The 13,272-nt window shown below is 41.9% G+C and overlaps 1 protein-coding gene across 2 annotated transcripts in view; it reads left to right on the forward strand.

Annotated features, from left to right (window-relative positions):
• Window positions 1-11,747, forward strand: part of LCLAT1 (lysocardiolipin acyltransferase 1) — a 203,761-nt gene extending 192,014 nt beyond the window's left edge. For both annotated transcript variants that reach the window (XM_082852076.1, XM_082852077.1), the window contains one exon: window positions 7,570-11,747. In XM_082852076.1, coding sequence (XP_082708202.1) covers window positions 7,570-8,072 — 503 coding nt within the window. In that variant the 3' untranslated portion in view covers window positions 8,073-11,747. The remainder of the gene's footprint in view (window positions 1-7,569) is intronic.
• Window positions 11,748-13,272: the final 1,525 nt, after the last annotated feature.

Raw genomic sequence — 13,272 nt, forward strand, 5'->3', positions numbered from 1 at the left:
TTTTATTTTTTTATACAGCAGGTTCTTATTAGTCATCCATTTTGTACACATCCGTGTATACATGTCAATCCCAATCTCCCAATTCATCCCACCACCACCACCACCACCACCCCACCGCTTTCTCCCCTTGGTGTCCATACGTGTTCTCTATCTGTGTTTCTATTTCTGCCCTACAAACTAGTTCATCTGTACCATTTTTCTACATTCCACATATATGCATTAATATACGATATTTGTTTTTCTCTTTCTGACTTACTTCACTCTGTATGACAGTCTCAGGTCCATCCACAGCTCTCCAAATGACCCAGTTTCATTCCTTTTTATGGCTGAGTAATATTCCATTGTATATATGTACCACATCTTCTTTATCCATTCATCTGTCGATGGGCATTTAGGTTGCTTCCATGACCTGGCTATTGTAAATAGTGCTGCAGTGAACACTGGGGTGCATGTGTCTTTTTGAATTATGATTTTCTCTTGGTATATGCCCAGTAGTGGGATTGCTGGGTCATATGGTAATTCTATTTTTAGTTTTTTAAGGAACCTCCATACTCTTCTCCATAGTGGCCGTATCAGTTTACATTCCCACCAAGAGAGGAGGAGGGTTCCCTTTTCTCCACACCCTCTCCAGCATTTGTTGTTTGTAGATTTTCTGATGATGCCCATTTTAACTGGTGTGAGGTGATACCTCACTGTAGTTTTGATTTTCATTTTTCTAATAGTGATGTTGAGCAGCTTTTCATGTGCTTCTTGGCCATCTGTATGTCTTCTTTGGAGAAATGTCTATTTAAGTCTTCTGCCCATTTTCGGATTAGGTTTTTTTTTTTAATATTGAGCTGCATGAGCTGCTTGTATATTTTGGAGATTAATCCTTTGTCCATTGATTCATTTACAGATATTTTCTCCCATTCTGAGGGTTGTCTTTTCACCTTGTTTGTAGTTTCCTTTGCTTTGCAAAAGCTTTGAAGTTTCATTAGGTCCCATTTTTTAATTTTTTTTATTTCCATTACTTGAGGAGGTGGATCAAAACAGATCTTACTGTGATTTATGTCAAAGAGTGTTCTTCCTATGTTTTCCTCTAAGAGTCTTATAGTGTCCGGTCTTACATTTAGATCTCTAATCCATTTTGAGTTTATTTTTGTGTATGGTGTTAGGGAGTGTTCTAATTTCATTCTTTTACATGTAGCTGTCCAGTTTTCCCAGCACCACTTATTGAAGAGACTGTCGTTTCTCCATTGAATATCCTTGCCTCCTTTGTCATAGATTAGGTGACCATAGGTGCGTGGGTTTATCTCTGGGCTTTCTATCCTGTTCCATTGATTTATATTTCTCTTACTGTGCCAGTACCATATTATCTTGATAGCTGTAGCTTTGTAGTATAGTCTGAAATCAGGGAGTCTGATTCTTCCAGCTCAAGACTGATTCGGCTATTCAGGGGTCTTTTGTGTCTCCATACAAATTTTAAGATTTTTTGTTCTAGTTCTTTAAAACCATGCCATTGGTAATTTGATAGGGATTGCACTGAATCTGTAGATTGCTTTGGGTAGTATAGACCTTTTCACAATATTGATTCTTCCAATCCAAGAACGTGATATATCTCTCCATCTGTTTGTGTCATCTTTGATTTCTGTCATCAGTGTCTTTACCTCCTTAGGAAGGTTTATTCCTAGTTATTTTATTGTTTGTTGCAGTGGTAAATGGGACTGTTTCCTTGATTTCTTTGTCTGATCTTTCGTTGTTAGTGAAGAGGAATGCAAGAGATTTCTGTGAATTTTGTATTCTGCAACTTTACCAAATTCAGTGATTAGCTCTAGTAGTTTTCTGGTGGCATCTTTAGTATTCTCTGTGTAGAAAATCATGTCATCTGTAAACAGTGACAGTTTTACTTCTTCTTTTCCAATTTGTATTCCCTTTATTTCTTTTTCTTCTCTGATTGCCATGGCTAGGACTTCCAAAACTATGTTGAATAATAGTGGCAAGAGTGGACATTCTTGTCTTGTTCCTGATCTTGGAGGAAGTGCTTTCAGTTTTTCACCATTGAGAATGATGTTTGTTGTGGGTTTGTCGTATATGGCCTTTATTATGTTGAGGTAGGTTCCCTCTCTGCCCACTCTCTGGAGAGTTTTTATCATAAATGGGTGTTGAATTTTGTCAAAAGCTTTTTCTCCATCTATTGAGATGATCATATGGTTTTTATTCTTCACTTTGTTAATATGGTGTATCACATTGATTGATCTGCGTATATTGAAGAATCCTTGCATCCCTGGGATAAATCCCACTTGATCATGGTGTATGATCCTTTTAATGTGTTGTTGGATTCTGTTTGCTAGTATTTTGTTGAGGATTTTTGCATCTATATTCATCAGTGATATTGGTCTGTAATTTTCCTTTTTTGTAGTATCTTTGTCTGGTTTTGGTATCAGGGTGATGGTGGCCTCATAGAATGCGTTTGGGAGTGTTCCTTCCTCTGCAGTTTTTTATAAGAGTTTGAGAAGGATAGGTGTTAGCTCTTCTCTAAATGTTCGACAGAATTCGCCTGTGAAGCCATCTGGTCCTGGACTTTTGTTTGTTGGAGGATTTTTAATCACAGTTTCAATTTCAGTGCTTCTGATTGATCTGTTCGTATTTTCTGTTTCTTTCTGGTTCAGTCTTGGAAGGATATACCTTTCTAAGAATTTGTCCATTTCTTCCAGGTTGTCCATTTTATTGACATAGAGTTGCTTGTAGTAATCTCTTAGGATGCTTTTCATTTCTGCAGTGTCTGTTGTAACGTCTCCTTTTTCATTTCAAATTCTATTGAGTCGTCTCCCTCTTTTTCTTCATGGGTCTGGCTAAAGTTTTATCAATTTTGTTTATCTTCTCAAAGAACCAGCTTTTAGTTTTATTGATCTTTGCTATTATTTCCTTCGTTTCTGTTTCATTTATTTCTGCTCTGATCTTTATTATTTCTTTCCTTCTACTAACTTTGGGTTTTGTTTGTTCTTCTTTCTCTGGTTCCTTTAGGTGTAAGGTTGGATCATTTGAGATTTTTCTTGTTTCTTGAGGTCGGCTTGTATTGCTATAAACTTCCCTCTTAGAACTGCTTTTGCTGTATCCCGTAGGTTTTGGATCATCGTGTTTTCATTGTCATTTGTCTCTAGGTATTTTTTGATTTCCTCTTTGATTTCTTCAGTGATCTCTTGGTTACTTAGTAACGTATTGTTTAGCCTCCATGTGTTTGTGTATTTTATGTTTTTTTCCTTGTAACTGATTTCTAATCTCATAGCATTGTGGTCAGAAAAGATGCTTGATATGATTTTAATTTTCTTAAATTTACTGAGGCTTGATTTGTGACTCAAGACGTGATCTATCCTGGAGAATATTCTGTGTGCACTTGAGAAGAAAGCGTGATCTGCTGTTTTTGGATGGAATGTCCTATAAATATCAATTAAATCTGTCTGGCCTATTGTGCCATTTAAAGCTTGTGTTTCCTTATTAATTTTCTGTTTGGATGATCCGTCCATTGGTGTAAGTGAGGTGTTAAAGTCCCCCACAATTATTGTGTTACTGTCGATTTCCTCTTTTATAGCTGTTAGCAGTTGCCTTATGTATTGAGGTGCTCCTATGTTGGGTGCAAATGTATTTATAATTGTTATATCTTCTCCTTGGATTGATCCCTTGATCATTATGTAGTGTCCTTCCTTGTTTCATGTAACATTCTTTATTTTAAGGTCTATTTTATCTGATATGTGCATTGCTACTCCAGCTTCCTTTTGATTTCCATTTGCATGGAATATCTTTTTCCATCCCCTCACTGTCAGTCTGTTTGTGTCCCTGAGTCTGAAGTGGGTCTCTTGTAGACAGCATATATATGGGTCTTGTTTTTGTATCCATTCAGCGAGCCTGTGTCTTTTGGTTGGAGCATTTAATCCATTCACGTTTAAGGTAATTATCGACATGTATGTTCCTATTACCATTTTCTTAACTGTTATGGGTTCTTTTTTGTAGGTCCTTTTCTTCTCTTGTATTTCCCACTTAGAGAAGTTCCTTTAGCATTTGTTGTAGACCTGGTTTGGTGGTGCTGAATTCTTTTAGCTTTTTCTTGTCTGTAAAGTTTTTGATTTCTCCATTAAATCTGAATGAGATCCTTGCCAGTTGGAGTAATCTTGGTTGTAGGTTCTTCCCTTTCATCACTTTAAATATGTCGTGCCACTCCCTTTTGGCTTGTAGGGTTTCTGCTGAGCAATCAGCTGTAACCTTATGGGAGTTCCCTTGTATGTTATTTGTCATTTTTCCCTTGTTGCTTTCAATAATTGTTCTTTGTCTTTTACTTTTGTCAGTTTGATTACCATGTGTCTCGGCATGTTTCTTCTTGGGTTTATCCTGCCTGGGACTCTCTGTGCTTCCTGGACTGTGGCTATTTCATTTCCCACATTAGGGAAGTTTTCAACTATAATCTCTTCAAATATTTTCTCAGGCCCTTTCTCTTTTTCTTCTCCTTCCGGGACCCCTCTAATGCGAAGGTTGTGTTTAATGTTGTCCTAGAGGTCTCTTAAGCTGTCTTCATTTCTTTTCGTTCTTTTTTCTTTATTCTGTTCCACAGCAGTGAATTCCACCATTCTGTCTTCTGGGTCACTTATCCATTCTTCTGCCTCAGTTATTCTGCTATTGATTCCTTCTAGTGTATTTTTCATTTCAGTTATTGTATTGTTCATCTCTGTTTGTTTGTTAATTCTTCTAGGTCTTTGTTAAACATTTCTTGCATCTTCTCAATCTTTGCCTCCAAGGTCCTGGATCATTCTTTTTCCGAGGTCCTGGATCATCTTCACTATCATTATTCTGAATTCTTTTTCTGGAATGTTGCCTATCTCTACTTCATTTGGTTGTTTTTCTGGGGTTTTGTCTTGTTCCTTCATCTGGTACAAAGTACTCTGCCTTTTCATTTTGTCTGTCTTTCTGTGAATGTGGTTTTCCTTCCACAGGCTGCAGAATTGTAGTTCTTCCTGCTTCTGCTGTCCGCCCTCTCACAGAGGAGTTTTGAAAGTAAATGTGAAATGTGAACTCAGTTCTGAATCAGAAGCCAGGTGGCATAACATGTGACAAGAGGTGAAGACATGTCTTTTCCCTCATTGAGAGAGAAAGTGGGGAAAGGGTAGTTGAAGTGGAGGTAAGACAGCTAGAACAAGGGTTATGTCTCTGGTTGGTGGGCATAAAGAAACAGGCTCTGAGGTCTGCAGGTGGAGGGAGCACTAAAATACCAAACTCACTTGTCAAGGAAAAGTTTCATCTGTGATGGAGCAGGGTAGTCGTGATTGATGCTAAATTGACAAAAGGCTGCTCAATTTTTAATGCAGGTGAGTTAATAGGTAAGACACATTATATTACCTTCTTAGTGGATATATCACACTCAGTGTAGCAGTGAAAGAGTTGGTCTTTGGATGCTTGGTCAGATGGCCCACCTTCTAGCATGTAAATTCCTGCTACAGCACACCAGGCCATGGTCAACCAGTCTTTTCTCAGATGGTGAACACATCACCTCTTGACAGCTGTGAAAAAGCTTTTCCCTGTGGCTTCTAACCACAGGACCAAGTTCCCTCCTCTGGAGCCGAATGGCTTGGGCCTAGTCTCTCTTCTAGGACTTCAGACGCAAGTGCAGTGGAGTTGCCTCTACCAGCCTTGCACTGCCTCCTCTACTCCCATGTCAACAGTGCACAGGGTCCCTAAAGGACTGTCCCTCTGGTTTTGAACCTAAACCTTGTTGATACAGGTATTCTTATTTTTTTATGACATAGCTCTTATTAAGGGCTGAGTATTTTATAACGCAGATATGAAACCAGATTGAAACCTGGTCCTTTCTCTAAGGTAAATCACAGAGTAGAGGAGATGGACAGTATATATTTATAGAGGATCAGTAATGGTTCAGTAGTAAGGGTAAACATGGTGAGCTAAGGTGGGGAAGTTGCTTCATATCTTTACTGTTCTTAACATTGAGGTAACATTTGAATAGAGTGAAATGCACAGATCTTAAAGGTACCATTTGATGTAATCCACACCCTAATCAAGATATAGAATAGTCCTGCCCCCCCAAGATATAGTCCCTGCCCCCCTGAAAATTACCTCATGCTCCCTTCCAATCAGTTCCCTCCCCCACAGGCAACTACTGTTCTGAATCCGCCACCACAGATTAATTTTGCGTACCTCATATGGTTCTGTGATTGCAAATTTCACATCAAAAGTCTCTCACTGCAGATAAGTTGATATGGAAGAAAGCAGCGTTCAGAGACTATGCCTCAACATGCTGTGTGCCCTTGGGCAGAAATCTTAACCTCCCTGGGCCTCGTTACAGGGTTCCATAGGTGATCCTCTTGATTCCTTAAAGATCCAACTCCGCTCACATTTTTAATCTCAAAACTGCCACCGCCCCCACCGCAGTCCGTTCAAGAACCCGGAGCAGAAACAAACCTCGGGCTCATTCCACCCTCTCCAGTTGAGCATTCTGTCAGGTCAGTTCTTCCTTGTGATTTTTTTGGACATGTCACTTACTTTAGTCCCTACCTCCTCTTCATCTCTTGCCTTGTAATGACCAATCAAATTACTTTTCCGACCTCTCTTGCCCCTGGTCCTCTCCAGAGTATTCTTATTACTGCCCCCAAGCTAATCCCTGATAAAATGAAACAAATTCTGGCCGCTTTTCTATTTAAAATCCTTAAGTGGTTCTCCACCATTTAAGGTGCTTCTCTGTCACCTACAGACTTGAGTTCCAATTCTCAAGTTTGACAATGAGGCCTTAACCGAGTGCCTCCAGCCTGTGTTTAGTGCCCTCAGCTCCCCAGTGTTCTCTGCTGGGAGGCCCACCCTGCCATCGCTCTCCTGCTTCCCCAGCTCCCTCCCCATTTCCACAGGCCCCTGTTAGGGCACTGCACTTGCCGTCCCCCTGATTCTGCTGTGAGCTCTGCAGTGAGGTTAGGGACCGTATTTTATTCACTTCTCTATCTCCAGCACCTGGCATATGACTTTGCCGACAACACTTAACCCCAAAGTAACTAAATCATGAGATTTCTAAGGATGGTGCTGCACTGGGTCAGGGTCTTATTCAGACTTCACATTGATGTTTCTAGAAATAAAAAAATCATATGGAAGTTTTCATGCATGTCTGACCACTTCATCAAGTCTGATTCTGAGTTTTTCATTCCAGTAGCTTTCGTGATAAGATTGGGTTAATGGTGAGCAAGTTTTCTATGTGGAGAGAGGGTGTATTTATTATTGATAGGACGCCTCAAAACAGTGAGTCCTGCTGGTGTGAAAGAGCTGTCTGTGCTCTAATTCTATCTCAAATCTAACTTAATGTGCTTATTCGTTTAGTTCTACAATGGCAGATTACCGTTTCTACAAATGAAGGTAATTTCTTTCTAAAGGTCTTTGTGGTAATTAGCAAGCAGATAAAAAACTAAAAATGACTGGTAAATACTGACCCAAGAGCATAGGAACACGAGTGTTTACAGCCCTTGTTTGTTCATCTTGGTTCACTTGGGCATTGCTGTCTGAATTGATCTTTACTCCATCTGTATTTTTATCTTTTCCAAAACCTAGGTAAGAACCTGGATGCCGTCCATGACATCACGGTGGCATACCCTCACAACATTCCCCAGACAGAGAGGCACCTCCTCCTTGGGGACTTTCCCAAGGAGATCCACTTCCACGTCCACCGATACCCAGTGGACACCCTCCCAACGTCCAAGGAGGACCTCCAGCTCTGGTGCCGCAAGCGGTGGGAAGAGAAGGAGGAGAGGCTGCGCTCCTTCTATCAAGGGGAGAAGACTTTTTACTTTACGGGGCAGACTGTCATTCCACCTTGCAAGTCTGAGCTCAGGGTCCTTGTGGTCAAATTGCTCTCCATACTGTACTGGACCCTGTTCGGCCCTGCCGTGTGCCTGCTCATCTATCTGTACAGCCTCGTTCGGTGGTATTTTATAATCATCATTGTCATCTTCGTGCTGCAGGAGAGAATATTTGGTGGACTGGAGATCATCGAACTTGCATGTTACCGTTTTTTACACAAACAGCCACATTTAAATGCAGAGAAAAAGGAGTAAGATCGTAAGGTTCGCAGTGTAAAAGCCTAGGGGATATTTTGCATAAGCTTTTGTAAACCGAGATGCTTTTTTGCATGACTATGTCAAATATTTCTTACTATCGTCATTATTTGTTAAAGATATTTTGCACTTAGTTTTGTGGGAAAATATTGCTACACACACGATTTTTTTTTTTTTTTTTTTAATCTCTGAATGTAATTTCAACACTGTGTAGCAGGGAGCGATCGCTGTGAAATAACTTGGGCCAGAGTATTAGTAAACAATCATCAGGCTGTTAGCAGACAAGGTACACACAGATCTTCTTAGAGGCCCAATCCTGCTTCCTAACAAACTCCCCAGACAGGAGGCAGATCTGGGGCTCCTGGGCACTGGCCCAGATCAAGTGCTGGCACCTGACGGTGGAGGTGAGGGCCCTTCCTCCTGGCTCCCTCTCGGCCCTGTCCCCGCACTCCTTTCTATGCCAGTCAAACCCTTGCATCCTTCCTCAAGACCAGAAAACAGAAACCCCTTGTCCTTAAGCTGAACAAACATTTTAATAGGAAGCCCTTCATTACTCATGAAATCTTGGCATTTAGCCGTGCACTGACCTAGACGTCACAAGACCACCGGTGCCCTTTTCTCACGTGGAAAATAAGAGCTGGACAAGTCTCAGGGAGCAACCACAGGCTCTCCACTCAGAAACCTTAGTTTGAATTTTTAAAACCAGGAATTCATACAGTTTAGTTCTTCACTTCTGTGTAACCTTGTTTAGTGCCGGTTTCTTTACAGCTTGTTAGCAGGTGTAGCTTTTCTGCATTATAAACGGTATACATCAAGTCACTTACCTTTTAAAGGAAAGCGTAGGAGGACGTTCTCTTATTGCCATCAGAAACACTTGAAGTTGTGTCTTGGTTGAAATATTTCTTTAAAACCTGCCACAAAAAGGAAGGTTATTGTATTTTCTACGTGTGCATGGGTGTCTGCCACTAAATCAACAGCAGCACTTGCAGACAGGGCCGTAATGGTTTAACCTAAATTATTCAATCCTTGTAGCCTTGACAAGTTTTATTCTTAAAACCAAGTCACACAAAAGTGAATCCTTTTTTAATGATAGTGAGGGATCTCTCTTTTTTAGTCCCAGGTTTCCTCTCTCATTAGTAAAACCCACATTTTACCAATTGTTCACCTAAATATTCCTGTTATTTGGAGTCAATGGAAAATTCAGCAAGTCAACAGCACCAATCTCCTTCTGAGGCAAAAAAGAAATGTGTGGTCATTGTTTCCACTCCACTGGGGCCCTGCAGCTACGTTTTTTTTTTTTTTTTGGTCCTAATGGGAATGCTGGTCAGAGCAGCAGAAAATATGGGGCAATTGAAAGTCTTTACTGGGCTTCCCTGGTGGCGCAGTGGTTGAGAGTCCACCGCCAATGCAGGGGACACGGGTTCGTGCCCCGGTCCGGGAAGATCCCACATGCCGCGGAGCGGCTGGGCCCGTGAGCCATGGCCGCTGAGCCTGCGCGTCCGGAGCCTGTGCTCCGCAACGGGAGAGGCCACAACAGTGAGAGGCCCGCGAAAAAGGTCTTTACTGTTAAAAAAACCTGTCCGCTTATTCCTGCCTTGAACCAGCTTCAAACACTGTTTCTAGCTTTGTGTACTCTTGGCACGAGTGCCTTCTCCTTAATTACATCTCCTTCGTGCTGGACGGTGATTTCCGCCGGCAGTGGAAACCGGCATCGCTGTGACAGGCAAGCACGCTGTGAGCTAGACTTACCCAGCAGACTCTTCTTTCAGAAAGCCACCGCAGCATTCATGTTGGCACCATCTTCACTGGAAGAGAACTAACTAGTGCCTCTGCTGTAGAGCCCAACCTGTATTTAACTACTCTCCCAAGGCTGTTTTTAATCCTGCGGGGGCTACTAATTAGTTGCTGGGGCTACTAATTAGTTATTATCCACATCTGCTCCAGACCCAGCTTCCTTGGTTTCTAAGGTGGTTATTTTTTTAACCTTTTTTTCCCCCCTTTAATAAAAGAGGTTTCTAATTTAGGTCTCTCTCAGACTTCTGGTTATATTTGGAAATAAGAAATAGTCTAACAATCAGGATTGCATTTGTCCTGGGTCAGAGAGAAACGCTGAGTTTTCTACTCCACAGGTGTTTGTAATGTAGCCGGGCTGCCCTTCCTCCAACTGCTCAAGGCTCCTTGGTTCAGGGTCTGGCTTTAATGGCGAGTCCTCTAGAACCCTATGAAACCTGTAAAAGGGGGACTCTTCCTTTTTAAAACATGTTTTCTTTTGATCGTAAAAAACATGTTTAAGATAAAATGCAAATTCTTTTTTCGTACCCTGAATTCATAAGCACTGAAACTGAGACATTGTACTTCTAAGAATTAGAAATAACTTCAAAAAGAAAAATGTTGCCTTTTTTGGTCTCTGGTGTGGTTTTTTTTGTTTGTTTTGTTTGCAATAAGGCTTCTTTTAAAATTGAAATCATTTGTGTTTTCCTACACAACTTTTTCTTCTCTTATTTAAAGAAATACACTGTCCATGATTTGGACTCTAAAATTGATAGGTCAGGTAGAGGTTAATGCAGTTACAGTACTGTGCTTGGCCTCAGCTGTGACCCCTTCCCATCTCCCAGTCTGGCTCTGGACTCAGCAGCCACCTGTCTGGCAGCATCTGGACTCTCACCAGTCCATCCAGAGGAGACTCAGTGGAGTTAGAAATGTTTACAGTGCTGTATGTCCATTTGTTACATCTTTACCATTCAGACAAGACTTAAATAAAGCAAGTGTGGTTTACATGGGACATGAACCATTATACTTAAAATAGGAACCTACAAGGAAGGGCACTGATTAGGCCACAAGTTTTCCCACCAGGCCTCTGATGAAACAAGCCAAAGTCATTGTAAAATTCAGTAGAAGAACATGGTAAAAGACTAGAAGAAAAATAAATGTCAGAGCCCATAATTTAAAGTTCTTAATAAAATCCTTGTTTGTTAGGCTACTAAAACACAGACGGGGAGAAATCCCAGCTTCCACTTGAGTCACTTTGAAATTAGTTACGTCCATAGCCCCACGTCAGACCTCGTCCATCAGCAGCCGACTGAACTCGCCGGGAGGGGGGACGTTCCCATCTCACTCGGGCTTCAAGCTCGGCCTGACCACGCTGCCCTCGTGCACTTTTATAATGGAGACTAATGGAGGGAGCCTGTTGGTATTAAATTGTTTACATTTCTTTATATAAATAATGTGCTTTCAGTGCCTTAGTTACGGGTCCCTTTCTTTCTCTTGTTCCAAGAATTCTGCAATGTGTCTCTTAGGTAAAAGTCTCTTTTTGCTATTCACTGGGAGAAAAATGGTTTCTAAAACACTGGTCACTGTGGTCAATACTACCTTGTGAGGACATCTGGGAAAGAGAGCTTTATGTGGAGGTAGCAGTTGCCTCAGGGCTATTGTTTATGTTGCAGAAATGCTCTTGTCACATGATGAGCTTCAGATTAGACATGGCCCTAAAGTTGTCTTGTGCTGACCTTAAATTCTTATTTCAGAAGAGAATCTTGGTTTAGGTAATTCATTTTTTAAAAGATCATGTGCAAAAACACTACGTTTTAAAGATAACTCACAGAACGGCCTTAGTTTTTTACGTCCGCTGGTATCTTTGTGAGTTGTGTTCTCTGTAGTAGACATCCCAGAATAAAGTGGAGTGAATTCAATAGTTTACACGTGTGTTGGCTTTCTGTTTTTTGCAGGAATGACTGGAGGCTATATTGTTATTGTATTATAACATGTGGTATTGAGGAAGAGCTGACCAGTTAGGACTCTTTTTCACAGATGTTTAAAACATAATGCCAAAGCAAAAAGGGAATATACCACCTTCATCACTGAAAAAGTCCAGGGGCCGCAGCTGAATTCACGGTTCAGTGAATGTCATCAGAACTTGGTTTTCCCCCATCTCAGTTCAGCCTGAGGGCAGTGTGGTCGTTCCACAAGGGAGGGGGTCTCATGGGAAATATCCACACCACTAGCTGTAAGAGGTAAACAGGGCTCTATGCACGCCCCTCCCCCACTGTCAGGGAATACAGGACTAGGAAGGCAATTCTTGGACCAAAGCTTGACAAATGCATGAAAATACACTTAGCAAACAGACACGCACAAAAATCATGGGACCTAAGGGTAGCAGGATATGCCGCCCCAGAATATGAGTGTAGGAGTTCAGGACATGCCACCCCAAATATACCACTTTGGAATATTGATTATTGTCAGCTGTAGGCACTTGAGAAACAGCAAATGCAGGGAAGGGCTGTCTCTGAACTCTCCTTTTCTGCCTGAAGACAGATCCTCCAAAAGGAACTCAACTGCCATAAATCCCCTCCCTGGGAGTTTCATCAGCCAGAGGGGATTGACTCTTGTCACAGGAAAGGAGACTTCACACCCACACACTTTGCCACAAAAGGCCATACCCACCCCCCATCTATTCCAAGGGTCCATTCATCTTTCCTAAAAAACATTCACTATCCCCTAAGAGGGCTACTTTCTTCCTCCCCTTTTCCATTAAGATGGTATTTCAGGGGCTTCCCAGGTGGCACAGTGGTTGAGAGTCCGCCTGCCGATGCAGGGGACATGGGTTCGTGCCCCGGTCCGGGAGGATCCCACATGCCGCGGAGCGGCTGGGCCCGTGAGCCATGGCCGCTGAGCCTGCGCGTCCGGAGCCTGTGCTCCGCAACGGGAGAGGCCACAACAGTGAGAGGCCCGCGTACCGCAAAAAAAAAAAAAAAAAAAAAGATGGTATTTCAGGCCTGGATTCTAAGCCACCTCAAAGAGTTACTCATTTTTCCCTGGGTATCTTTATGAATACAAGAGGGATACATGCTAATAAATGTTTGACTCTTCTCCTCTTGTTAATCTGGCTAATATCACTGGAGTCTCAGTCAAGAACTCAGAAGGGCAGAGGGAAAATGATTTTCCTCCCCTACAGAACCTAAGCTCTGCAGTGCCCCATTCTGTCTTCGGGTTCTCCAACAAGCATTTGCTTGAAAGATCCACTCTGAGGGGAGCCCCCAGTGTCACTCTCTGGGAAGGGGGCATGAGGGACCAGAAGAATGGGTTTCCAGGACTGGGCCATGGGGCCGGTGGGATTTCTATATTCTGTTCAGGCAAAGGGGAGAGGAGAGCATAGTCTTTCTAGTCACCCATGTGCTTCCACATCACTCATTTCACTGATAAA

The sequence above is a fragment of the Leucopleurus acutus genome, assembly GCF_964270905.1.
Source record: "Leucopleurus acutus genome assembly, chromosome: 12".
NCBI classification, from domain to species: Eukaryota; Metazoa; Chordata; class Mammalia; order Artiodactyla; family Delphinidae; genus Leucopleurus; species Leucopleurus acutus.